The 27,537-nt window shown below is 40.4% G+C and overlaps 1 protein-coding gene across 2 annotated transcripts in view; it reads left to right on the top strand.

Moving 5' to 3' along the window:
• The first annotated feature begins 3,811 nt into the window (after nt 1–3,811).
• LMTK2 (lemur tyrosine kinase 2) overlaps nt 3,812–27,537 on the top strand; it is a 93,856-nt gene continuing 70,130 nt past the window's right edge. Inside the window, exons 1-2 of one of the 2 annotated variants that reach the window (XM_045541317.1) lie at nt 3,812–4,215; nt 27,141–27,265. In XM_045541317.1, coding sequence (XP_045397273.1) covers nt 4,125–4,215; nt 27,141–27,265 — 216 coding nt within the window. In that variant the 5' untranslated portion in view covers nt 3,812–4,124. The remainder of the gene's footprint in view (nt 4,216–27,140; nt 27,266–27,537) is intronic. The other variant, XM_045541318.1, reaches the window with a different exon arrangement.

Here is a 27,537-nt window from a genome sequence, read left to right on the forward strand (position 1 = left end):
GGAAGAGTGGTTTGACTATTTGGGGTCCCTTGAATTTCCATATGAATCTTAGAATCAGCTTCTAAATTTCTGGAAAGAACCACATGGAATTTTGATGAGGATTGTATTAGATCTGTAGATCAATTTAGAGAGTATTGCCTTAACAATATTAAGTCTTTTGATCCATGAACATGGGATGTCTTTCCATTTATTGAGGTCTTCTTTGTTGTCTTTCAATCAACCTTTAATTCTTTAGACATCTTTATAATAATGATTTAAAGTCATTGTCTATTAAGTCTAACTTCTCAGCTTCCTCAGGGTAAATTTTTATTGAATGCTTTTTCATCCTGTGTATGGAGCGTATTTGTTTCTTTGTGTGTCTTCTAATTGTTTTTTGAAAACTGGACATTTTAAATCATGTATTGTGGCAACTCTGGAAATCAGTTTTCCCTGATATCTCCCTTCCCCAGGGTTTGTATTTTTGCTGCTACCACCTTTCATATTTTTGTGCTTTTCTTGGACTAATTCTGTGAAGTCTTTACATATTTGTAAATTGCATATGGCCACCAAAGTCTCTGTTTAGTTAGCTTAATGGTCAGCTAATGATTGCATGGAGATTTCCTTAAATGCCTTGAACCAAATCTCCCTGGTTTTGTTAAGGGTCTCTGTATGTGTGATGGGGCATGCATTTGATGCTCCTCTGGCGGTTTAAAATTCTGCCTCGGGCTTCAGTTCCTGCTTGCACAGTCTCATGATAGCCAGTGATGAGAAATGAGGGTTTACTCATGTCTTTCCTGTGCATGTTCATAGCCCTGCACATGCATATGGCTTTCAAGATTTCCAGGAATATAGTGGAGCTTTTCAAAGCCCCCAATTGACATATCAGTCCCTAGATTTTTCTTTTAAGTTTTTGATCAGCCAACTACTAATGCTGGCTCAGGTAGGCAACTGCAATGTTAAACAATCACCACTGACTATTTTCAACAAACCAGGGATAGGACTGTTTACAATGACAGATCTCTGAGTCATATCAAATAAAGACCCTGAAAATAGTGCCTTTCTAAGGAGCTGCATACAGGTCAAATAGTGAAAATTCTCTGAGGATATACCTTTTGGGGAAGCTCCAAACCTATTCTGTCTCTTTCAATAGCTGCTAGGTTGCTTGTTTTCACAGTTGCTATGGTAGTGAAGCTGCTGGTTTTCAAGGCTATCATGGAGGTAGGGAGAGAAGAATGGAAATAGGGCAAGTGAAAATGTCATAAAGCTCATTGTTCTTACCGAGATTCAGCCATTTTTCTTTTCTTTTCTTTTCTTTTTTTTGAGACAGAGTCTTGCTCTGTTGCCTGGGCTAGAGTGCTGTGGCATCAGCCTAGCTCACAGCAACCTTAAACTCCTGGGCTCAAGCAATCCTTCTGCCTCAGCCTCCTGAGTAGCTGGGACTACAGGCATGTGCCACCATGTCCGGCTAATTTTTTTCTATATATTTTTAGCTGTGCAGATCATTTCTTTCTATTTTTAGTAGAGATGGGGTCTCGCTCTTGCTCAGGCTGGTCTCGAACTCCTGACATCAAGCTATCCTCCCACCTCGGCCTCCCAGAGTGCTAGGATTACAGGTGTGAGCCACCATGCCCGGCCAGCCATTTTTCTTTAACAAATTGTCTCATGTTGTTGCAAACCTTTGGCTAATTCCTAGAGTTCTGAAGTTTATTTTGACAAGTTTTGCCAGTGTTCTTGTTGCTTTCCATTCTGGAAGTTCTTCTGCTCTTTACCTTTGTTTTTAATATAATTTAATTATAAATTTATATAATTTATTTTTTAACAAAGTCTGTGTTTAACAACCAGCATGCAAAATTCCTGAAGGTTGAACAGCTGGCTTTCATGAGGGCAGTTTCATAACTGCACCAACAGGACCCTCCTAGGTGCCCCATTTGATCCAGCTGAGCTCTGTGAACTTTTAATATCTCTGGGTGCCAGTCCTCTAGAGGTGCAGCTCATCCACTCCTAAACTTACTCCACATCCTTCAGCATCCAGCCCTCAGCCAGAGCTTACTGGTGGGACAGACACTGACAGGAGGGTCTTCTAAGTGCTGGCTTGCCATGGAGGAAAACTTGGAAAAGGCTGAGTCCGTGTGAGAACAGCTGTAGAAACTCTAAAAGATACTGCTCCTAATCTTAGGCATCTAGTCCCAAATTGTGCTAAAGGCTGTTTTCTAACGCCTAGGTAAAACTAAACAAAGCCAACAGGTTTTCATTTGTTTACTAAAAATCTCTAACTTCAAGAGAAGTATTGGGCAAAGGTATAAATGGTGAGGTGGGTGGTGGAGTAAAGGTTTCCTTTAGACACCCTCTGAGGATTGTGTACTTTAACCTCCGTTCTGGTGTTTTCTTTAAACTTTTGGGCTTGCTCAAATAATAACAAAACCTACTTTGGGACTGTAGTCTGATGTGTTGCTGGGGTGTACCTTAATTATGATTAACTACCACGTGGATTACGAGGCAGGGCCTTCGTTAGACCAGCACTACTGCAAGGAGTCAGAGTCTCCTCCCAGTACACAGCGTGAGTGTTCCCTGGCTTCCTTGAACTCAAAGTCCGAAGCTTCTTGATAGAAGTAGAAACACAACAGGGTGATTGTGTCTCTTTTCCAGACCTTTGCCTTCCTTCCACATCCCACATAGAGACCAGGAGAAGCCCGGGATGTTTTAACTCAGCATTTCACGTTCCAGCTGTTTGTTTCCTTAGGTGTTTATTGGCTTGCCTCAGTCATTCAACAAATGTTTTCTGGGTATTGTCTGTGTATACACCGCTGGGTTAGCATCATGTACAGCTGGCATTTAGGATGGACATTTGGGGAGTTTGGAGAATTGGGGAGGCTCCACTGTTGCCAGTTGGTCAAGTCCCATTTGATAAGATTCAAATCAGTTCCTCTAATCCACAAACTGGACACAGGTACTTCTCCAGAAAGGCCTGGCAGTTTCCCAATCCCCAGGCCCCTGACCACTATGTTACTTGTGCCTGGAAAGTGCTTTCTCTAGCTTCTCTGCAGGACCGTGGTCTCACCTCACCTCTTGGTGGGGAGATGCACCTTGGAGCTGCTCCTCCCTGGTACCCAGGACCAGCAGTAGGCACCATTTCTTTAGAGAACACCTCAAACCCAGGCCCTGCACCAGCCCCTGGGGATACCCCAGCTGAATCAGACTTCGTTGCTGTCCTTAGGGAGCATACAGTCACAGGCGCAATAGAACACGTAGCTGGGATAGCAGTCTGTACAGAGCCGGGGTAGGGCCCTAGGAGATGCTAGTCATTTCTCCCGGGTTTTCACAGATGACGTCATACTTCAGGTGAGTCTTGACAGATGAAAGGAAGAGTGTCTGCCAGGTAGACAAGAGGGGACAAGAAGGGCACTCTTGGCAGAGGGAACAACTTGAGCTCAGGAGCTGAGTCAGTGGGTGACGCGGGGAGATACATTCTCTTCTTGTGGAAATGAAAAGCTCCTTGATGGCTGATAGGATGTGTAGGTCAACCTAAGGAGAAAAGCCTAAAACAGTGCTGACAGGTAAAAAAAGGCAGAAGACAAAACAGACCTATTTTTGCATGTTATAAAGTACTGAGGAAAAAAACAGGATAATTTTTATGGTCTTCTTTACATTTTCCTATATTTTTAAATTTTAAAATAATTGTCGGTATTACCTACTGCCCACGCACTCCTCCGTCTGCAGGGGGCGCACCGGCGGCCACCTCTCTCCCCCTCAGGATGATGGGGCGGGGCCTCCCGGGCCAGAGTGGACTGACGAGTGGCTGGCCGGGCTGTCTATCACGGCGTCCCGCCCCCGCGCTACGTCACATGACGCAGCCCATCATGGCGGCGGGAGCGCGGCTCCCGGGGCCCGCGGCTCCGCAGGGCTGCTGCCGTTGCCGCTGTTGAGAGGCGGCGGCGGCGGCGCAGGCGGGCAGGAAGGATGGTGTTTGTGCGGCCAGAGCGGCAGGCGCGGACCAGGAGCCGGACTGAGGTTTGGCCAAAGCAACGTGTGCTCAGAAGCAGCCGGCGCGGGTGCCGTTGAGGCAGCGGAGGGAGGCAGGACCGACTGACGGACGGACGGAAGGAAGGCGACCGGAGAGCAGGTCCCGGAGCCGCGCGGTGGGCGAGATGCCGGGGCCGCCGGCGCTGCGGCTGCTGCTGCTGCTGCTCGTGGCCGCCGGCAGTGCCGGGGCCGCGCCACTTCCGCAAACAGGTGCAGGTGAGCGGGCCCGTGGAGGGACTGGGCTGCGGGTCCCCAGCGGCGGGGGCGGCGGGGGAGGGGGTGGCAGGCCCAGTCAGGCCTTGGCGCCAAGGTATCGGAGGGCCTGCCCAGGGCGGGAGGCCCAGAGAAGCAAGTGATTTGGAAGATTTCTGCCGCAGGGGCGTGGGATGGGGGGGGCGGGGGCGAGGCGATGCCTTTGGAGCTACGGAGGGCGGCAAGCGAGGTGGCAGCGACCGACCCCTCCCGGGGTAGGCTGCGGTACCAGCTCTGGACCTGTTGCCTAAAGGTCCTCATTTTCTATCCCTTCCTGGCAATTCTGCTTCTCTTTCCAGATGTCACCTGCGTCTTGTGCGTTTCTCACATCTTATAATAAGAACCGTTTCTTAGCTCTAATCATACTTAAATGCAAATGACTTGGCGAGCTGTGTGGAGTTTCCTTCGCTCCCTGCAACTTATTCTGAAGTTGTAAATTGATTTTAGACATTGTGCTTTTTATTCGGAATGAATCTCTGGGAATGGGAAGGAAACAACTATAAATATTTCTATTTTAGGAAGCCTGTGATTAGAGTAGCAGCCTTTGAATAACTATTGACAAACTGGCTGAAGGGTGATTGAAGTTTCTATTTTAGCTACGTCAGTATATGCTTTTTTCCTCCTCACCATTTTCTCAGCATTGTTTTCATTTGAGGTTTATTTTTCTAAATAAAACTTCAGCCCAAGAAAGCATCCCACGTTAGATCTTTCTTTTTTTTTTTAAAGGAAAAAAAAATCTAGGCTAACTTGCTACTATCATCTCGTGCTTATCTTTGAAGTAGGAAAAGATTGACATTTCATAGATTCATAGAATTTTAGAGTTGGAAGAGGCTTTAAAGAGAGTTTAGTCCAATTTCTTCATTTTGCAGTTGAAGATATCGGGGCGCTTGGGGTCAAATGACCTACTACCCAAGGTGACACAGCTAAATTATAGGCGGAGCCCTAAACCCAGGTCTTAGATTCCCCTATTTCTATGATTTTTTTCTACTTCAAGTCTTGTAACTGTTTTGGAATACTCTTCAGGTCAAGAGTTATTTTAGAATAATGGTAATTGGGTACAGAATGTAGAATTACTGTCTCCAGTATAGAGAGATTTTTCAAACAAATCTACAGTGGAAGCTACAAATAATTGCTTCCAGAGCTACACCAGGTTATGTCATTGAGTGCCCTTTAGGTGAGTGTTAAATGTTATCATTGTACCATATAATGTAAATTTCTGCCACTGCCTTAGATCAAATATTTGTAAGGTGAATTCTGTTTTCTGATCTGATAGATAAGAAGAGTGAATGTCATTAGAAGTGTGTAGGCGACCCAGGTAAGAGTCACAGAAAGTACGTGGGAAGTTATGGAAGATGATATGGAAAGATAATGATGTTGATATTTAAAGATATTGAAATTGAAAATTAGTACTAGAGTAGGAAAGTGGGTATAAAGAGTATTTATGTGAAGGGGATTCAAGAAGTTTCTGGATGACTTTGCACTTAATCAGATTTTTACATATTTTGAAAAATCAATTCTTTACAGGAACCTATGAAAATGTGTCTGCCTGTACACCTATTACCTGGTTTTTATTCATTTTTTTACTCTTTTATGGAGGCATGAATTATTGAAAAACTGAGTTTTCCTGGGGTGTTGTAGAACAAAGCAATCAGAAAAATTAATCCATACATAGCAATATCAAATCTTGACATAAATAAAACATAAAGAAATATTTGGTAATTTATAGTGGCTTTTGCAGATTTTTCTTTCATATTCTGGTCCTTGGAGAATAGGTATGTGTTTAGAGGTTTGGCGTATGAATAACAGGTACCTCAGGTTAAATTCTGTGAGAAAGATGCATAATCAAACAGAGATTCAGGGGTTTGTTTTTTCATCCAAAAGAAATTATTGATCCTGGTTAACTGAGATGGATTTTTGATCAAGATATATTAGACCAAGAAGAATAAAGACACCTTTGAGCTAATCCTGACTAGCGAGCTCACTGATTAAGAAAGAGGAACCTCTTCTAAACATATATGGTAGATAAAAGGGCAGTTACGTTTTGAAAATATAATTCTCAAGCTTTTGATGATCCAGGAGCCTGTATTCCATACGAACACGGTGCTAGCCATTTTCAAATAAAGATAGACCCATTGCATAGGGTCTTTTGCTTTCTTGGTCTTATTCTTTCTTCTTAAAGTTCAGACTGTTTAATTTGATGGTGGCTTGTGAGAAAGTATGTTTGTCAAAAATTTGTTGAAAAAAAAATACTTGAGTTTTATCCTTTGCCAGCCTATTTGCATGGGGAAAGAAATGAGGCAGTTCACTAAAATTCAGCTTTTAAACTGAAGTTCATTTATCCAAGGTGTCTTCATCATCCGGAGTCATTTCTAGGCTTGGAAGTTGAAAAAGATGTTTACTTGTTCAATCATAATAAAGCTAAGTAAATATACAGATTGTACTTGCACGTAAGGCAAGAAGGCATTTCTTGGTTGAACTTTATTTTGGATCTCTTCATTGCCGTGGGATGCCTTTATGCCCTCCTGTCTAGGAGCCTCTTTTCCTGAGAATCTGTATTTCTGCAAGGGCCTTTGTTGCTACATAGACCAACCTTGTTGGTTCTTGCTGAGAAGCTTTTATGTAAAGGGAGAAAGTCTACTGTTTTCACACTCAGTTAAATTACCAAACTGTGACTACAGTTCAATTCCTTTTTCCAGATCATAGTCATCAGGTCATTCTTCTCTTAGAAAACATTTATGTGCGTTTTGTTAGATTCTTAGGATTTACATCATAAATTGGGATGCAAAATAAAGATCTTGTATATGTGAAAGCATTCCTCTAAGCTCACACTTTCTTATTAATATTAGGATAGTGGTTAGACAAGGAAACCCACTTCTATTGTTCTGCAGCATATTAGGTCACAGAGTACAGAGGAAGCTTTTAGCAGTTCCAGATAAAGGACCTCACGGAAGTGTGTGAAGCCAGTGGGACTCAGCTACTGATTAAACCACGGCCTGGGCCTGTGAAACCGGGGCTCTCGTTTTAGGTTAAACAAACAGATTTGTATCTTGAAAAAGATTTCTAAAGTAAAGGAAATGCTTTCTAGAGTATGAATTTTTGTGTTTAACAGTTTCTGAGAAATCAAAATTATTTTCAACAGGCTTTTCATGCAGATTATTTCAGGATTTATACCTATTAGGCTTGAAATTTTATTTCAGTTGGGATTGCTGTAATTGCTTTTACATGGTGATATTTTGGGGTTAACTAAATATGCTCATTCGAATAGTAATAGGAAGCCTGTCCAGTAGTTTTGTAGCTGATCAGCATTGAAGTTATCAAATCCCTACAGTTTTGCTGATACCAGTGTGCTGAGTGTTCGCGCAATTCTCTTGAAATTTAGAAAGTCCTTGGGCCCTCTCTGCTGTCTGTGTGCTGTGTCATTTAGATAACAGCTGTACATATAATAAAAAAGACATTGTCATGTAAAGATGGGATGTCCAGGGTTCTGAAACAGTTAAACAAATGAGTCGTTGAAAGAGTCCTACAAGGACTTTTAAATGAACATATAAAAGAATCCAACGTTTTAGTCCAGTTGGGGGTAAAATACATGAACCAATCCTGGGAGGAGCACAGCATCTTGCAGAGAACTTGGGCTTTGGAGTTAGACTTGGGTGTGAGGCCTTCTGCTGCCACTTGAGTAGCTTGAAGACCTTGGATCCGTTACTTGACCTTTGGGCTTCTTAAAACTCAACCATTAAAAACCATGATGATGATGATGTTGTCATCTTCTACCTGAAGTGATGTGTGGGAGGGGAGTGTCACAATGGTGTGCCCTGTCACACTAGATTTCTTCATTTTTCTTTGTAAATTTGGTGGGTTATCATAGAATTGACTAATGGTAGGTGGTATGGCTTCAAAGAAGGAGCTTAAAGTGGTAGCTGCTTAACATGGCATGTCTGGAATTTACCTGATTTAAAAACCTTTGCTACTCACAATAACTTGTTATACAGTGGGTGGAGATTCTTTATAGAGAAATCTGGTTTATTTAAGTATGATATATAAGCTGGTGTTGTCACTACTTGAAATTCATAATGTTGAGGAACTATGCTAGAAATTTTTAGGATGTCAGGATGTGCATGGCTGAGAAAAAAAAAGAATTTTTAGGATGATCTGGATTAGTCTGCTTTTATGTAATAAACCTGTTTTTAAATTTCAAGATGACTAAAGCTCTTGCATGTGAACAGTTGCTGGTTTTAATTTTCTTAAGGGAAGTTTCCTTGATCCCAAACACAATTGTATATTCGAATGAAGCGTCCCTGAAGGCAGCATGATTAACCCAGGCTGTGGCAGAACAAGCCCAGAGCCGATGCTTCCCCCCTAGAAACTGAGGAGATTAATGTTACTGACTTTCTGTCTCTCTCTCTCTTTTAAAATTGTATACTTTTATAGTCTACTAGCTGTGGTTTATTACTCTCTTTAAAAATTTTATTTACTAAGACATGAAAAAATATTATGGAAAGTAAGTAGCTAGACCAGCATTCCTGTTTAGAACAGACTGCTGTATCTAGGGTTGTTTTTAGATTCGATTCTCTACTTTTCTTTGAGTCTTCACATGAAAATACTGTTGTAGAAAACTAGGGAAATATGGTAAAATCAGGGTGTCAGCAAAGCACAATAATGGAGTGATGTATTTTAAAATTGTAGCAAGTGACTAATTTGGAACCATGCTGTGGCATTACAATTATTTGAAACAAGGCAGACATATCAGAAAAATAACCTCAGTGTTTTTAAAAAGTTTTTTTGCAAAAGTTAGCACGGTGCAGTGATTCCAGATCTCATTTGATTTTGTGATCCAAGTGGGAAAAGTGAGAACTATTGACGCCAAATGTCTCAGGTGCCTCAAACCACAACGTAGTAAGTTCATTCTTCCTGCCTGATTTTGATCTTGGCTGTTTCTCCTCCCAGAACCACAAAAGAGTGATTTTGTGGTTTTGTGGCCCTCTGCTCCCTGGGCCTTCAGGGGAATGATGGTGGTAAACCTTACATTTTATTTTTGGCAGGTTGGCAGATTTGGGATTTTACTATATAATATGTGTTTATTTTACTATTTTTAAGGGCTTGAGTTACCCTCAAGTCAAATAGATGTGCCAGGACCATATGCTGTGGCTAAAGTAACCCTTGGCTCCCTGCGTCTAACCCCAGTTTGGTAAAGGGAGGTTATTGCATCTAGATGTCTGCTGTCAGGTGTCTGTTGTTTCTGTTGCCACCTTCCATAGGACTTTCCTAAGAGCTAAATTGATCTGTTTATAGCCTGTAAAACTATATTCTGTGCAAATTCTCATCTTCTAGCTCTCCATATATTATCCTTTTGCAGTTGCCTGTCTCTTTCCTTCTCTTAAGTACTGTTGTCTTTGTTTTTTTAACCTCTTTGCAGAACCAGCTTCCCTTCTGAGCTCTTTGTCCTGGCTCCCTTTAGAGATGCCTGCCCCTGTGAACTCTGGGAGTGTGCGCCTGTGGAGCAAGATGTTCCAGGGGTGCCTGATGAAAACATTGGAACTTATGTTTTTATTTATTTTCATGTTATCTTTTTAAAATTTCAACTTAATATGGCTTTTTAAGGTATAGACTATATTGGTACACTAACACTTGTATGGTTTATAAGTAAATAAATTTACATGGAATAGAAGGAACATACAGAAAATTTATTGGTAGGCTGTGTGATCAAAAAAGGTTTAGATTCATTGTACCAGTTTACCACTTGCACTTAACAGTACCACTTTGTATCATTGTGTAAGTCCTGTCTCTTCACCTAGTGTGCAGGGACCGTGTCTTATGTCTTTGGTATAGGTATATTACATCCTTGGTATTAGTGTTTGCATGGTATGTTGCAGGTTATAGACACTGAGTCAAAGTTTGTAACTGAGGATGATGAAAATGATACTGCAGAACCAAGTTCACCAAACCAGAACCCCAGCGTGTTTGTGTGTGTGTGTGTGTGTGTGTATGTGTGTGTACGAGTGTGTTAAAAGGAGAGGGTGTGAGCTAAAGCCTCCTATTCTACTACAGACTTGACTTTGCATGCAGCCACAGTCCTTCACCTGGAATGAAGCCAGTTATAGTTTTGTATTGTTTTTAAATAATGTTTTCTGTTAGAATAATTTTAGATTTATAGAAAAGTTGCAAAGATAGTACAGAGTGTTCCTGTATATCTCTTACCCAGTTTTCCCTATTGTTAACATCTTACATTAGTGTAGTACGTTTGTCACAACTAAGGAACCAGTATTAATACATTATTAGCTGAAGTCCATGCTTTTTTCAGATTTCTTTAGTATCAAATATTTCCCTAATGTCTCTCAGAATACCACATTGTATTCTGTTGTCCTGTCTCCTTAGGCTCCTCCAATCTGTTCCTTGTTTTTATGACTGACAGTTTTGAGGAGGACAGGTCAGGTCTTTTGTACAATATCCTGCAACTGGGGTTTGTGTGATGTTTTTCTCATGATTAGACTGGGGGTCTGGGTTTTTGGGAGGAAGACCACAGAGTTAAAGAGCCATTCTCATCCCATCACATTAAGGGCACATGCTTGCTGCATAACTTTTCACTTGATCACCTGGCTGAATGGTGTTTGCCCGCTTTCTCCACTGCAGAATGACTCTTTCCTCCCCTCTCCATAGTGTATGGGTGCACCTTAACCCTTCAGGGGTGGCCAGTTATGCTCCACCTCCTCAAGCGGAAGTATCTATGGACATTATGGGGAGTTCTTCTGTATGGGAGATTTAGCTATTCCCCCCATTTATTTATTTATTCAGGCATTTACTTATATGAGTATGGACGCATCAATGTTTATTTTATACTTTGAGTTAATCCAATGCCATCTGATTTATTTTTTTGCTCACGTTGTACCAGCTTTGGCCATTGGAAGGTCTTTCAGTTGCCTCCTGTGTGTCCCATTGACATAGCCCCATTTTTTTTTTTTCTTTAATAGCATTTCTTTACTTTCTAGCATTATAAGAAGCTACAGGCTCATCTTGTATATTCCCTGCCCTAGCCCTGGAATCAGCCATTTCTCCAAGGAGCCCTGGTTCCTTTTATTGGAGAATATTAGAAACCAAGATCTGGGTGCTGGATTTGCTCATTGCTTCTGAGACATTCATAATAGGGTTTTGATCCAATCCTTGGAGTTGGGGGAGGGGAGGGGAGGACAGTTTTGGAGGGACAAAGGACCTCTTAGAGACAGATGAGTTGGAAGGACTCTGCCCATGTTTTCTCCCTGTCACTTAAACTGTTAAACACTACCCTAAATATTCTAAATACCATGTTTGTGGTACCAATGTGTTGTAATAATATTGGCAGGATTTTATTTTTCTTTTTAGAGCGATAGATACATGAAAAGTAGATTTGATTTACTTTCTCCAAGAGCAGCCTAATCTTTATAATATGAGAGAAACCTCTTTGGCTTAAGAATTTAGTTAAAGAAGATTATTTTGTGTGTGGGGGTTCAGCATTAAAAATTGTAGAAAGGAGTTGTAGGCAATTCCTTGAATGGGTAAAAGTTCAGATAAAATTTTCCCTGACAAATCTCTTGAACAGCTCTTTTGTTTACAGGGCTTTGTTTTTCTTTTTTTCTTTTAATTTTTTATTATGGAAAATTTCAGACATACACAAAGTAAATAGTATAGTGAATGCTCATGTTCCCATCACCCGGCCTCACCAGTTTTTAATTTATGGTTCATCTTGTTTCCCCTCTGCCCTTTCCACCACCCTGGTCCCTGTTGTTTTGCTGTAAATCCCAGCCTCTGATCAGCTGAAAAGGCTTCAGGAAACAGTAAGGATGCTTTTATGAAACAGGATTGCTTACATCTGGATCTCCTAGGTGTTTGTAGAAATGCAGATTTTTGGTCTCCTAACTAACCAACTGAATCAGAGTTCTGGAGGGTGGTCTGGAAATCTGCATTTGTAATACTTTACTGGAAAATTGTCTTCCATAAAACTTAGGAATGGTGGTGGTAGGGTTGTGGGGGACACAGCAGGAGGTGAGTGGTGGGTGGGCCATCGAAGCTTCATCTTTATTTACTGCAGGGAGGGAGGGCACCCCCAACTGCCCCCCCATAGAAAAATTGTCTTCCATGAAACCAGTTCCTGGTGCCAAAATGGTTGGACACTGCTGTCTAGATGCAAAACAGTATCAGTTATTTACTAGAAGTCTGTTGACTCATGGAACTGGTGAGAACCAAGAAGGGAAGGAGAATTTTAGATATAATTGTAAACTTTAAATTTAAAATTAATGCCAACACCTGAAGTCTGAAGAGATCGCTAATCCTGACCACCATGCATGAATACTGTTCTGAAGAATCTTCCTGTGAGAAGTACGTAGGTTATAACCACAAAGGAATTTAAACACTCCCGGGTAGAAGACACTTATGGCTCTATACCTTTCTTTTTTTTTTAAACTTCAGCTCCTTCTCTGGAAGTCAGTATAAATAATAACCTCTTTACATCTTATGACTATCCTGTGTAAATAATCAGTAAAAACCGTGAGCTGGTAGCCTGACAGTCAGCAGCTGCCAGCAATAGTGAGCTAAGAACCTCGTGGCATAGATGTGCCAGCCCTGGGCTACCAGGCTCGGCCTGCTGCAGCTTGAGTCAAGGTGGCAGTTAACTAGCAAGGAAATTGCTAGAGCAGGTATAATATAATGACATTTTTAATTTCCCAGGTGATAGACATGAGAACTGCTGATTCTTGGTCTATACAATAACTTGCAGTTTTTTTCTTCCCCCAGTATAATATCATGTTGTTAACACTGTGCTTTAAAAAAGTTTATTTTTCTAAGTTAATTTATTTTAGTATGGCCTAGGACTTGTGGCCTATTGAATATTTTTCAATATGTAATTTTTTCTTAGCTAGTTCTATTTTGATATATTTGCTGTGGATGTATTGATATGTACAAAATATTCTTGTGTTGAGCTGGAGAAAGAAAACTATCTTTTAAACTGCTACATTATAATGATTGTATGTATAATCAGTTGGGTTTGATTAAGAACATCATAAGCTCATAAACTATAGTACAGACTATTTTTTTGGCAACACATTTGCCTTAGGTGGGAGAAAAGAATGCAAGCATCTAGGATAGTAATTTTTGAGTGAAGTTGCTCTTATTTAAAGGTGAAATTTTTTTTTTTTGGTAGTGATGAGGTCTTGTTATATTGCCTAGGCTGGTCTTGAACCCCTGGCCTCCAAGTGATCTTCCCCATTTGAATTTCATTTTCAAAGGCTTGTTTGTGTCCTTTTTCCCCCTTCAGGTTCATGTTCAAAGTCCATCCCAAAACTTTTTTCTATTTTTGCTATACTGACAGGAGAGTTGAGTTTGACACGGTATAATTGCAACCTTTAATTATAGGAAGTGAATCTCTAAGACATCTTGGACTTAGACGGTAAAGGATGACTTTGCAATCATTTTGCACATTTAAAATATCTATTTTAACCAATTAGTAATTGCAAAATTTTGTAGTTTCAACTTTTTATTGCAAAACCAAAGTGTTGTGATCTATTGGTTGCCTCTCAGATTAGCTGCTAAATTTCAGTTTAAAGTATTTTTCGCGTTGGAGATTCTTCCCCAGAACCCTCAATAAATTAAAACCCGTGTTCCTTTCAAAGGGGAAAAAAATCCTCTCCGGGTTAAAAAAATCCTCTCCGGGTTCCTCCCTGGCAATTTGTCTTTGTAGAATGATTGTCTACATAGGCAGCAACTGTTACTTTCCAAGGATACAGCCTGTCCGTGACTGTGCAGAGTCCCGCTTCACTCTTACCTCAGACTATTATTAAAATGCAACACCCGGACACTGATTGCTAGTAAGGCACTGAAAAATAACAAACTTACCAAAATAGTCCTCTGGGAACACTTTACCAGAGGACCACTGCAGCAGTGCAGTCCGGAAATCTGTAATTTAACTTAGTTTTCCTTCAGGAAAATGAAATTAACTTTAATAAAAGATCTGATCACCAGTATTAGCCACGTAGACTCTTGGTAGACTCAGACAATTTTGGAATCATAAATCTTGTCTATAGAATTTTAGAGCTGAAATGCCAATTTACAGATGAAGGAACTGAGGCCCAGAGAAGTTATGCAGTATAGTCACTCCCCTAGTGCCAGTTAGTGGCAAATCTAATTCTGGAATGAGGGATCCTAACACCTGGTCTACCCTGGTCGCCAAGGTGAACTGCCTCATGCTTTAGAGAACCCACTTGTTAGTGTGATGCATACACGGACACACATAGACTACCTCTAATCACGTCCCTTCTAGACATTTATTGCCGCTTACTCTCTGAAAGTACTAAGGTGAAATTTTAAACTATTTATCATAAAATTGATTCTTGAAATACTAAAGAAAATTCCATATTGAAAATTAGGAAACTAAAGTGCTGACTTCCATAATCAGGCTCAAAAAACCATATTGCATACTGTTTTTAAAATTGTAAGAGCAACTATTTAGTTTTGCTACCTCTGAGATAAAGTGGCAACGTTTAATTAAAGGTAATAAAAATATTTCTGACCTTTAAGAAATGTAATCATAACCTTGTAAACATGGAAAATCCTTTAAGCACCATTGATTTATATGCTTTTGTGGGGGTCTGGACCCTTTTAAGCGTCTGCTGACTGCTATGGAGTTCAAGAATGCTGCTCGTTAGCAGATATTTTGTATATCCTTTCAAGATTCACAGACAGGTATTTTAAAAACTGTGTGGGGTAGTAGACAAATGTCATTTTTGTCCTCTCTTCTTTCTCACAGTTCTTTAAGACCAGCTTCCTGATCAGTGCCCTTATCCCATCTTTTCCTGGCTCAGCTCCCTTGCAGGGCCTGGGGGACAACAGCCTCCCTCACTCTCATCCTCTCTGTTTTCTGCAGGAGCCTTTCTCTCAGCAACTCAATGTATGTATACTTTCCATAGAGCTTCATTCTGTAATATTTGTCAAATAATGTGTGTAAATGGTTTAAAAAGTTAAATAGTTTTCCAGGGCTTATAATTAAAATAGCAAGCCCCTGTGCTGTCGCATTCCTCCCCATCCTTACTGCCTGCTCCTCGTGGTACCGTCCTGCAGCTGTGTTAGCCGTATGGCTAAATGACCTGCTTGTACCACTGTTTGTTAGTTTAATTAGATATTGAATTTCTACTGTGCAAGAAGAGGATTTATATATTCACACACATACATGCATACCCTTTTCTCCTCAGCCGTTATTTTAAACTTTTTGTTTAAATCACTATTCATTATTTATATTTTTATGACCACAGACATTATTCACAGCTGACCCTATAGTGTTTATGATGATTAAATTTCTTTTACATCTTTTGGTTTGCCTGGACTTGCCCTTTGTTATCCATTTTTCAGTTTTTTATGTGCACATCCTTAATTCACCCATGCTCCTCAGCAGGAATTTAAATCTCCTCTCAGTGTGTTTGGCTGGTCTGTCGTGGAGCCCTCTGTCCCCTGTTCCAGTCTTGGAGTGGTGGCTCTGGCTGCCTTCCAGTGTTCTATTGAGAGGTCTGAGGGCATCTGATTTCCTTTCCTATGTAGCCTCTTTTTCCCCTCCTTGGAAGCGTTTGACGTTCTCTCTGTCTAGATTCTGAAAAGTTGTAAAGCTATGCCTTGGTATGAGTCTTTTTTCATTCATTCCATTCATTAACATGGATACTCAGTGGGCCCTTTGAATCTGGAAAGTTGTGCGCTTTAATTCTGGAAAATTTTCATATGTATGTATATACATACCTACACACCCTTTTTTGGGGGAGAATTATCTTCTCTTGTTTTTCTTTGTTCTTTCCTTTTAAAACTTTTATCAGTTGAATGTTGGATTTTTTGGAATGACCTTCCACTTCTGTTGATCTTTTTGTCTCTTTGTTCTTCCATGTGAGTATATTTTTCTATTGCATTTGATTTCCAGATCCCCCTTCCCCACTTCTTAAATAGCATCTTTCTTCTCATGAGCGTATTATCTCCTTTTGTTTCTGAAAATATTAATTATGGTTGTTTTGTTTTAGGTTTTTGTTTTTTTTTTAACCCCTGCATTGTCTGTTTTCTTGAAGTTCCTTTTTGTCTGTTTCTGTTGAGCACTGATTTTTGCCTAAAAGGTTTTCTCAGATGTCAGGTGATGCTTGAAAGCCTGCTCCTGTTTAAGAGTCAGGAATTTAAAAAATGGGTTGGAGGTGTCCTTCTTGGCCCTTTTCCCTCCTGCTTCACCTCACATCTGCCAAGTCCTGGCATTGCCTGCTCTCGCCCCGGAACTGTCATGGACTGGGAAGGGTGTACACTCTCAGTGTCCCCACGCAGTGGCTGTGACCTTGGGTAAGTTACTTTGTTTCTCCATTGCTCAGTTTCTTTGTTTTAAAATGGGGTTAATGATACTACCTACCTTAGAGGGTGGTTGTGGGATTGGATGAATTTAGAATAGTGCCTGGCACAATAATAAGCACATTTAGGTATTAGCTGTTTTTATAACCCCTCCGGACCAAAATCACCATCATTTCTTACATGAATTATTATAATATCAAAAATGTGTTCTCTGGTCATTCCATATAAAATAACAATGCCCCCATCCCCTGCTTTATTTTTCCTTACTGCTTCTCACCACAGGAGGTATCATATTTATTTATTTGCTTATTGCCTGTTGAGAATGGAAGCTGTGTGTGCAGAGACTTTGGTTTTTTTCATTTTTGCATTCCCAGAACCTATAGCAGTGCCTGTCCTATAAAAGAGGCAGAGTAAATGTTGGATGAATGAATGTGTTGGATGGGGCCTGCTGACTGGTGGGCTTCACAGTGGGGTGATTGAGCAGCCGTTTCAGTGGGAGACACCACTCTTCCACGGCCCTTTTAACATCTGGAAGTCTTTTATCTTAGGCTGGACAGCTGGGTATCTGGAAACGCCTGATTTATTGGATTGAATTGTCTTTAGGTTTATTTTTCTGTATGATGTAAAGATACATCAGTTGAAGCATCATCAAATAGGAAACCCTAGATAATCTTGCCTTTGTGTGCTATAGAACCTTGTCTAGGTCAGCGTTACAAACAATTTCTGGCTTAATTTTGAAGATAGTACTTAAAAAATAAAACTTTATTATTTTATTTATTTATTATAAATAAATATTAATAAATATTATTATATTTCTCTCTGAAGAGAAACTTTGAAGAATCCATTCCTAAGATTGCATTTTAGTTATATTAGCAAGAATTTAAGTTAGACCTTAGGAAGCTAGAGGGATTCTGAGAACATAGCTTCTATTAAGATGTAGCAGGAAATTTAAAGAAAAAGGTAGACTTGTTTTTCTAGGCTATTTAGGGTCCGCTCTACCTGGGAAGTAAGAAGCTTACATTTAGGACATCCCTCCTATGCTTTGGCTGTATTGTGCAGAAATTGTATTGGCTAAGTGTTGTGAATCTAGTACTACCATTGATTTACCTACACATTTCTACAGATTTCAAAGTGGAATTGTGTGGAAAAACAGAATATCCTTCTCCTAGACATTGGTGGTTCTCTGAACTGAGAACTCATGAGGGAAGAAGTGCTGGGAACCTGGCTCTGAGTTTCTACTTCTGGGACTAGATGCTTCCTGTTTCTCAGCCGGCTTTATGGGCTGTAGGATGATCCTGGTTCAAAGCTGTTACAAACATTTAAGTACTGTGAGTTACTCCACAATGAGACTATGCCATCAACTTAATTAAGATTCTAGTTCGCAGCCTGGTATGGTGGCCCATGCCTGAAATCCTAGCACTTTGGGAGGCTGAGGCAGGAGGATTGCTTGAGGCCAGGAGTTCAAGGCTGTAGTGAGCTCTGATCTGGCCACTGCACTCAAGCCCTAGCGACAGAGTAAGACCTTGCCTCTAAAAAAAAAAAAAAACAAAAAAAAAAAAAAGAAAAAAAAATTCTAGTTCACAAAATATCCATCCCATCATTTTCTTGGGGTGTGGGGGTCCAATAGCTGACAGAAGTCATTCAAGCCTGACTTTTTTTGGCCAAACAGTACTGCCTTAGATGAGCTCTTCTGTGGTTATTTCCATCCTAGTTATTGTTTTGAAAACTAGAATTAAGTGACTCTTTGATAACAGATTTTAATGGAATAAGCTGAGAGAAACCAGCATCTTTGTATAAAATGATCTCATTCCCAGGTATTTAATCAGCACTCAAATTATATAACCTTTTTGTAAGTGTGAGGCAGCAGTTGGGTTGGCTGACCTTGAAAATCACTTTTGAACAAGAGGAACACTTCATGTGATTAGCACACAGTGCGATTTGTTTTTCTAGGCCGTTGATATTCTGGCTTGGGGGGGGGGTCTTTGTGGAATCTCTGATTCATCCATTAGATCAGCTAGATCTGTGTGTTCTCTGTAGTTGAGTATATTTAGTGCTATGCTTCATTTCCCCTTTCCTTTCCAATATTAGAATACATTAGAGAGATTGTGGATTTTTTAATGTTATTATAAATAGATATATTGTTACATTAAGAGGCAAGGAAAGCATTTTGTGACTTAGGATTCTATGTAGAGGAAACCTATATAATAGATGGGTTTGTGATTTTGAGATGTTAAATAAAAATGTGTGATGTGCAGTGATTGCCCAAATTTTTATCCCCAAGTAGTAGGATGATGATTTGTTTCACTAAGTCTCTGGGATACAAAGCTACTTGTCAGGGTATCGGAAGAGGAAGGTGGACTTACTGCTTATTTAAAAAAAAAAAAAGAGGCCCAAACTGTATGTTTTAGAGATGGACTTTATGTCAGGGCCGGTTTGGAAGATTGCTAGTCCTTAGCTTCCCTCAGTTCTGCTGACTTTCCTTTGTCTAGCCCACCCACTATCCGCCAGTTTTATTAATAAATCTCAGGTAGGTACATAATTCCCTCCTGCAAATTCCCTAAGGTGAGAGTTTTTGGAAAACAGACAAGTTGTACATGTGCCTGACTCTCGCTTTACACTTGCTTTGCCAGACACAGTTCTTTCCCAAGGCAGGATATACCCATTCCTGAGCTGTCAAGGATGGACCCCTTACCAGTGGGGATGGTGTTCTTAAATTTACACAGCGCTATGGGCTGAATTGTGCTTCTCTGCCTCCGTAACTCAGTCTGTGTGTTTGGAGACAGGGCCTTCAGAGAGGTAAATAGGTTAAAATGAAGTCATAAGGGTGGCCCCTAATCCATTTTGACTGGTGTCCTTATAAGATAGGGACATTTGGACAACACAGAGACACCAGAGATGCATGTGCACACAGAGAAAAGACCACAGTGAGAAAGAAGGTGGCCATCTGCAAGCCAAGGAGAGAGGCCTCAGGAGAAACTAAACCTGCTGACACCTTAATCTTGGACTTCTAGTTTCCAAAACTGTGAGAAAATAAATTTCTGTGTGTAAGCCACCTAGTCTTTGGCATTCTGTTTTGACAGCCCCAGCTAACATAATACATATGGCGTTCAGACTAAAACTTAAAGCTAAAATGTAACACTTAAATTAATACTAAAATTTAGAGTCACATCTTAGCATCGATTGACATTCTTTTTTTTTTTTTTCCTTAAACAAATGTCAGAGTCTAGGCCCAAAGGCCTTGGCTAACCAGCAAAGGAGCCTGTCGATAAATGTGTTAAATATGTTATCACAGGAGAATGTAAGTTGGGGAATATCCACTTTTTAAGAAAACCTAATTTTTAAAGAAAATAACCCAGTAGTTATACTGCTAAACAGGAATTGCAAAATGGGTAATGATTTGTGGGAGTTCTTGGAGACCCGGGGAATAAGTGATTAACTGCCCCAATATAGTGTATGTTAGTAGTGAAAGATCCTCAACAAGTAAGAGCATAAAATCATTGGAGGAATGCTTCTTTTATAATCTTATTTGTTTGGCCCCGAAAACAAGTTTATTCTGTTACCCAGTAGGTGAGTGATGGGTTTCTTTCTCTCTGTTCTTTTCTGCATCTTGCTTGTTCTAATCCATGCTCATGCCCCTTCATTGCTGTCTCTCTCCCTTTGTCTCTCTTTCCTTCCCTCCCACTCCCCATTGCCGACTTCTAACTGAATGCCAGGCACTGGGGGTCACTGGGGGATTATGCAAGCCTGGGCCATGACCCCATTTAGCTTGCAGTCTTGTGAGGAAGGCATATGGGCATTTAAGATATAGAGTGATCGGCTGGGTGTGGTGGCTCATGCCTATAGTACCAGCACTTTGGGAGGCCAAGGTGAGAGGATTGCTTGAAGCCAGGAGTTCAAGACCAGCCTGAGCAAGAGCGAGACCCTGTCTCTACAAAAAATAGAAAAATTAGCTGGGCGTGGTGGCACGCCTGTAGTCCCAGCTACTCGGGAGGTTGAGGCAGGAGGATCACTTGAGCCCAGCAATTTGAGGCTGCAGTGAGCTATGATGCCACTGTGCTCTAACCTGGGTGACACAGTCTCAAAAAAAAAAAAAAAAAAAAATAGAGTGATAGATTCCATGGGGAAATTCAGGGTAACTGTGGGTCCGAAGACAGGGACTCTAACTGTGGGACCTCAAGGACAGTTTCCAAGCCGAGATCCGATTGGTGAGGATGAATGGGGGGTGTAGAGTTTCTTGGTAAGGGAGAATACAAGACTGAGTGACTGAAGATCTATCTGGAAGGACTGAGAGAGGGCCATCATAGCTCGTGGTACAGTTAGGGAAGAGTGGTGGTAGTCAGAGTTGGAGAGGTAAATGGTAGCCAGACAATGAAGGATGCTGTGAGCCTTGTTACGGAGTTTGGACATTAGGCTAAGGATAGTGAGAAGGCCATGGCACAAAAATAAAAAAACATCAATGGATAGAGTACCTCCTGCCTTTGTTCCCGCCACCCTCCCTGTTGGTAATTGCTGCTGCCAAATAGTTACCTACAGGGAGATAACCTGCTGTTCTCTACCTTGTCTGTTTTTGGTCTTTTCTTGTTTTCACTTAAACATGTATCCTAGAGATGGATTGAATTGTGTTCTCCCGGGATTCATTTGTTGAAACCATGACCCCCAGTACTTCAGAATGTGACCTTGTTTGGAGAGAGGGTCATTACAGGGGTGATCAAGGTAAAATGAGGTCATTAGGGTGGGCCCTAATCCAGTATGACTGCTGTCCTTATAAAAATGGGAAATCTGGATACAGAGGCACATGGAGGGAGGAGGTTGATGAAAAAACACAGAGAAAAGGCAGCATCCACCAGAAGCAAGGAGAGAGGCCTGGAACGAATTCTTCTGTCACGGCCCTCGGGAAGAACCAGCCCTGCTGACACCTTGATCTTGGACTTGTAGCCAAAACTGTGAGATAATGAATTTTGGATGTGTAAGCCACCTTGCTTGTGGAACTTTGTTACAGCAGCTCTGGCAAACTGATGCATGTATCAAGAGTAGGCAGGAATATAGGTTGTAAATTATTACATCTGCTTTTTTTTTCTATTTAAACTTTTTCTTTAATGGATGGGAAAAATTATTTAATAAATGGAAATCCTCAAGCCTTTGCATGACTAGATAGATACTACAGTGAATTCCCATGCACCTTTCACGCAGCCTGAATAATCATCAGCTTATGGCCTTTTTTCATACTGCTCCAGCCCACTCCCTCCACCCCTCATACTATTTTGAAGCAAATTCCAGACATCACTTAAAAGTAGGTCACTCTCTCTAAAAGATAAGGACTACTTTAAAAACCATAACCACATTACCATTCTCTCTCTTAGGAGAAATGAATCATACTTCTTAATATGGTCCGTTATTCAGTGTTCACATTTCCATTTGTTTCAGACGTCATAATTTTAATAGTTTGAATCGTGATTCAAATAACATCCATACACTGCAAAGGTTGGTATGTCTTTTAAGTCTGTTTTAGTGTTCGTGGCCCCCTACCCCATTTCTTAATCTCTTGTCTTTCTTTTTACAGTTTATCAGTTTTTTTCCCCCAAGTGTTTTTCATAGCCTGTATTTTGCTGATTACGTTCTTGTGGTGGTATTTCACATGTTCTGCTATTCTCAGTGTTTCTGTACCTTGGTATTTGGTTGAGAGGCTTGGTTAGATTCAGATTTTATATTTTGTGTTTGTTTTGGGCAGTATTATGTCATAGGTGGTGATGTGTTTTTCCATCAGGGGACACATAATGTCTTTTTGCATTATTAGCTATAGCTATAAATTTTGTGTGTCATGAAACATTGTTCTTCTGGGGTTTTTTAAAACAGCTGTTTAAAAATGTAAATTCTTAACTATTCTTAGCTTTCAGGCCATACAAAAACAAACCATGGGCAGGATTTCACCCACAGACCATAGTTTCCTGATCCCTATGCTAAGGTATCTACCTAGGAAGGAAACTGCTTAGACCACAGCAATGCCAAAGTGTTACAAAACGGTGCCAGATTGTTTTCTAAAGTGGTTGTAACACCAGCGGTGAATAAGTGGCTCTACTCCCTGAAACTGGGGTCTTTAAATGAGCAGTTCACTTTAAGAAAAACCAAGACTCTTGGGGAAATGATTGATATGAGGACTGAAGCAGGAGGGCACAGGGTGGGGGGAAGAGCGTGGAACACACCAGGAAACAAGAAGGAAATCCAAGACGTCTGGGCCCTGTTGCAGGACTGGGGAGCAAACCTCTTTGAAGGTCCTCCTGGCTAAAGGGCGGACGATGTGAGTGTCAGTAAGAATAACCACAACGGATAGAAACAGGCCAGGTAGTCTAAATCCATTAGTTCATAATGATACCACAGAAGAACAGCAGCTGTCCTAACTGGTGACTGCCAGAGAATGCTAGTGAACAAACCAACCCATTTTTTAAAAAACTAAAAGAGAAAGATGTAAGTATCCAGCCTACCTTGCCTTTATGACTTGAACCCCAATGGGTTATCAAATAGTTTATATGAGGAAATTTCTCTTTATAAAAGTCTATTAGCTAGTAAGTGAAGAAGGAATGACACAATTAGAATGTCAGCATTTTGTAATCCCTAATGGATCTAGACATTGATCATCATTTCTTATCTGTGGGCCTTTACAAATTTTTATTTAATCCAAAAATGGATTCATAGGTACCTCTTTAGTTAATTACATATGGTTCAAGTTCCACTTGAGGTTCTAGAGATCATGAATCAGATAATTCGGCTAGAGTTATAATGGTTGAATTAATAGTCAGGTAGTACTCCTGACTTACTCTGAGTCATTGCTAAGAAATTGCATTCTCCAAATTACCTGTCTCTAAAACAGATAATATGTACTTACCTCTTAGCGTTTCTCAACCTTTCTGCTTATTAAATCAAGTGCTACATAGCTATTAAAATGCTTTGAAAACTATAAAATGAAAACTCACAGAATGTGCTGTAGAGATACCAAGTAGTTTTAGTCAGTGTCTTGGGGAGGCATTCCAAGTACCCCAAGCCCCTAATTGCCCTTGTTCTTGGTTTGTAGTTGGTAAAGTTGCCTAAATATGGCCACACTCCTGTTGTTCTTGATGTTTTTCTTTGACAGATGATTGGTTTGATTTATTCCTTTCTCAGTGCTGTAGACTGAGAATGTTAAAGGAAAACTGCTTTTCTTCATCGTGTTCTAACAGCTGAACAGTTACAAGCAGGAACCTTCTTGGGGCTTGGTTTCTAGTTTGACCACTGGGGCATGGGGATTTTAGTTGTGGTTCCTCACGTCTAGAATTTACTTCCTCTCTGTGGTCTGTGCAAACCCATCTCACCTTCAGCCTATGGTTTGATTTCCTCATTTTATGGGAGTTTTTCCTTTATTCGTATATTTAAAGCATAGTACTTTGGACTGATGAAAAGAAGATTATAGTAAATAAAGTTTTTAAAAGTGGTAACTATAAAAATGCCTACTTGAGGCTACCTAGTAAATTTCTCAGGCAGTAATTTGTGGAGTCCTTTTAATGGATCTGTTAGACATTGAGAAAATCGGCGTAGAAAGAGCAAGTGCCCACTGCAGTCTTGTAATAGAAATAAGCATGGTATAAAGGTAAGGCACAGCTTGGCACAATGTGTTGTTTCTAACATGGGTGTTGCTTTTCACACCCACCTAATGACTCTAGGGACAGTTTCATGAATCAGATAATGGGCTGGCCTTTAGGCAGTCCTAATCTAATTTTACAACAAATGGGTAGTGTGTGATGGTAAACAACTATGGGTGAAGGAGAGGAAAAAGTAATTTTATATCAGCTTTTGGAGTTTGGAGAGTCCCAGAAGTATGAACTTCCTTAATTAACAGTGATAGACTTGAGTTCAAAGTACACTAGGCTGTTTTTAAGTGTTAAAAGTTAACCATATTGAGGCCGAGCAGTGTGGTTTCAAGGAAAGAGTAGGGGCTTGCACTCAGAACCCCTGAACCCTTAGTCTGGCATGCCACTTTCCCATTGTGGGTTCATGGGCATATCTTATATCTTCTTCATCTGTGACGTGGAGCAGACATGTTATGATGATCAAGTGAATTAACACCGTATTTTATCAAATCTCAGATAAGATTAATTATAAGTCACACCCTAATATTTGAACCATTAAAAAGGAGAAATGATGCCAATTTTAAACTAACTTGGTTTCAAGTGTGAGATGCACCTGAAATTCAGAGATGAGTTGGACACACTGTGTCTTAAAAATCAATATAATACAGTGTGTGTGAAAGTGCTTTGCTATATAATCCTCAGGAGTCATATTTAATTTTTATTATGTGAGTCAGGGGAGTGAGGCAAAGTTATTAAGAATAAATAAATACCAGTGGGGAAGCACAGGCCGAACTGGGTGAGAGAATGGCTAGCTGCAAGGAGGAAGAGAAGAAGATGATCTCTCTTGGTCTTCCTTCACAGAAAATTGGCTGTCAGTGCCTCAGGCTCCTCAGTTTACTTTTCCAAATGTATGCCAGTGCCAAATGTATGCTGTTGTTAGGGAATATCTTGTTCCCAGAGAAGGTTGACTTCCTCCAGATTGGTTTTGAGAAGAATCACCAAGTTACCTCCTGTGTTAAATGCTTGGAGGTCTGCTTTGGACTTTGATGATTTAGACCTTGCAGATTCTTGACAACAACTATTTTGTTCTGTAGCACAGACTTAAGGAAGGCTTTGACCAGAGCAACCCCACTTGTAACAATGGTGTTTCAGCATTGCTTTCACAAAGGGACCTTTTGTTATTGAAAAAGAACTTAGTCCTCTTTGCAGTTCATTTTAGACTTCTCTGATCTTCACTGAAGTTTATTTTAGAATAAACTTCAAGAATGTGTTTTGCTCACATAGGACTTTGGGTGAGTTTTTCTTTTCTTCAAGTACTATAACTTCACTTAAAAAAAAATGTGGCATTATTAACTTGTCTCTCTGCCTTCCCTTTGGTGCATTTGAACACTTAGCCATAGGGGAGGATTTTCAGGAAAAGTGTATTTCTTAGTAAAACCCCAGTAGCTGAGACTTAACAGTTTGCTCTAACAAAGAAAATATTCAAAGTAAGATGTTTTCTGGATAACTAAGTCCATGCTGAAAACTAGGTGTAAAAATCTTTATACTCTAGATAGGGATGGGAAAAGCAAAGCATTCTTAGCTGGGGAGGTCTCTCTGAGCAACAGCAGGCCACAGGCTGGTGGTTTGCAGACACTCCCTCCCCCTGTTAAGAAGAGCTCCTTTCATGACCAGAGCTCCCTGGAGAAATGGCTGAATCTAGAGTCAGGGTAGGGAAAATATAAGAGGAACCTGGAGCTTCCTGTAGTGCCAGAAAGTAAGGAAGTGTTAGAGAACAAGGAAATGGATGGAGTGTATCAAAAGGATCCAGTAGCCAACTTGAAAAAGCTCCCAGTGGAAAAGCTGGAACCATTTGAGCCACAAAATAAGTTATGATGGTATTGGATTATAACCCAGATAAATATCCATGAGTCCATAACTATATAAATGACAGAATAAAATAAGTGTGGAGGAAAAGGGACAAATCTTCCTCACAGAAGAATTCTAAATAATGAATATAGGGAAAAAGAGAAATAGAAAATCACCATTAAGACATCACAGTATTAATTGCTGTAGGTAAGATGCACTGTCAAATGCAAAAGTGGGTGTGCAAAACTTTAAGGAGAAACAGGGCATTTGTGTAGCCTCGGAGTATCTCCCCCCAAATATGTATTAATTGTTGTAGTGTTTTTAACATGTCTCTACAAACTCTTTTGTACTCCTTCCCCCAGAAAGTACAGCTTACTTCCCTTCCCTGTGAGTGTGCACGGACTTTGTGCCTTGCTCTTGAGGGATAGAACATGTGATGGGAAGGTGGCAACTTTGTGATGGTGAGGCCTGGCCAGAGCCACCTGGACTGTGTGATCAAAGGTCACCGGGAATAAGTCACGTTCCCTGATGTGATGCAAGGAGGAGGGCAATCTACCCTGGCAGTATTCTAGGTTCTTCCCAAATACCTATCACCTTGGTCTAATCCTGAGAAGACCTCAGGCAACCCAGATTGAGGGACATTCCACAGAATACCTCAAAGTTGTGAAACACAAGGAAAGACTGAGAAACAGACAGAGATGGGAGGAGACATGGTGATTAAATGCAGCCTTGGTAGTCTGGGTTGAATGCTGGAAAAGGAGAAGGACTTCAGTGGAGAAGATAGTAAAATCTAAACAAATCTGAAGTTCAGTTAATAGTATTGTGCCCATGTTATTGTCCTAGTTTTGACAAATGTACGGTGATATTGTAAGCTGTTAACATTAGTGGAAGCTGGGTGAAGGGTATATGGGAACTCTCTGTATTGGCTTTGCAACTCTTCTGTAAATCTTAAATTATTTTAAAATAAACTTACCTTGGATTCGTCATCAGTTTTATCTGGAGTGTTATTTTATTAACCCTTGGTCCCATTTGTATCCAGAGGAAGATATATTGGTTCACTAATTAAAGTTGATTTTGGAGTGTACATGTTTTTAATATTATTATCTCTCTTTCCAGGGGAGGCACCTGCTGCAGAAGTTTCCTCATCTTTTGTGATCCTATCTGTGTGCAGTTTCATGATATTAATTGTGTTAATTGCAAACTGTGTATCCTGCTGTAAGGACCCAGAAATAGACTTTAAGGTGAGCACAGATGGTAGGAACATTTAAAATCATCTTCTAATGTGTTTATCAATAGAATGGCTGCATATTACAGTCCCTTGGGAGCAGGGTCGGCAAACTTTTTCAGTAAGAGCCAGTAAGTAGTTTCTGCCACAGTGAATAGTACATACCGTGGGCAAGACAGTCTTTGTCACAGCAGCTGAACTTCGAGTCTGCCATTGTAGGGCTACATCAGTGATAGGTACTGTGTTAGCAAGTAGTCATGGTTTTGTGCCAATAAAACTTTATTTACA

This window comes from Lemur catta, chromosome 2 (genome assembly GCF_020740605.2).
Source record: "Lemur catta isolate mLemCat1 chromosome 2, mLemCat1.pri, whole genome shotgun sequence".
In the NCBI taxonomy this organism is placed as follows: domain Eukaryota; kingdom Metazoa; phylum Chordata; class Mammalia; order Primates; family Lemuridae; genus Lemur; species Lemur catta.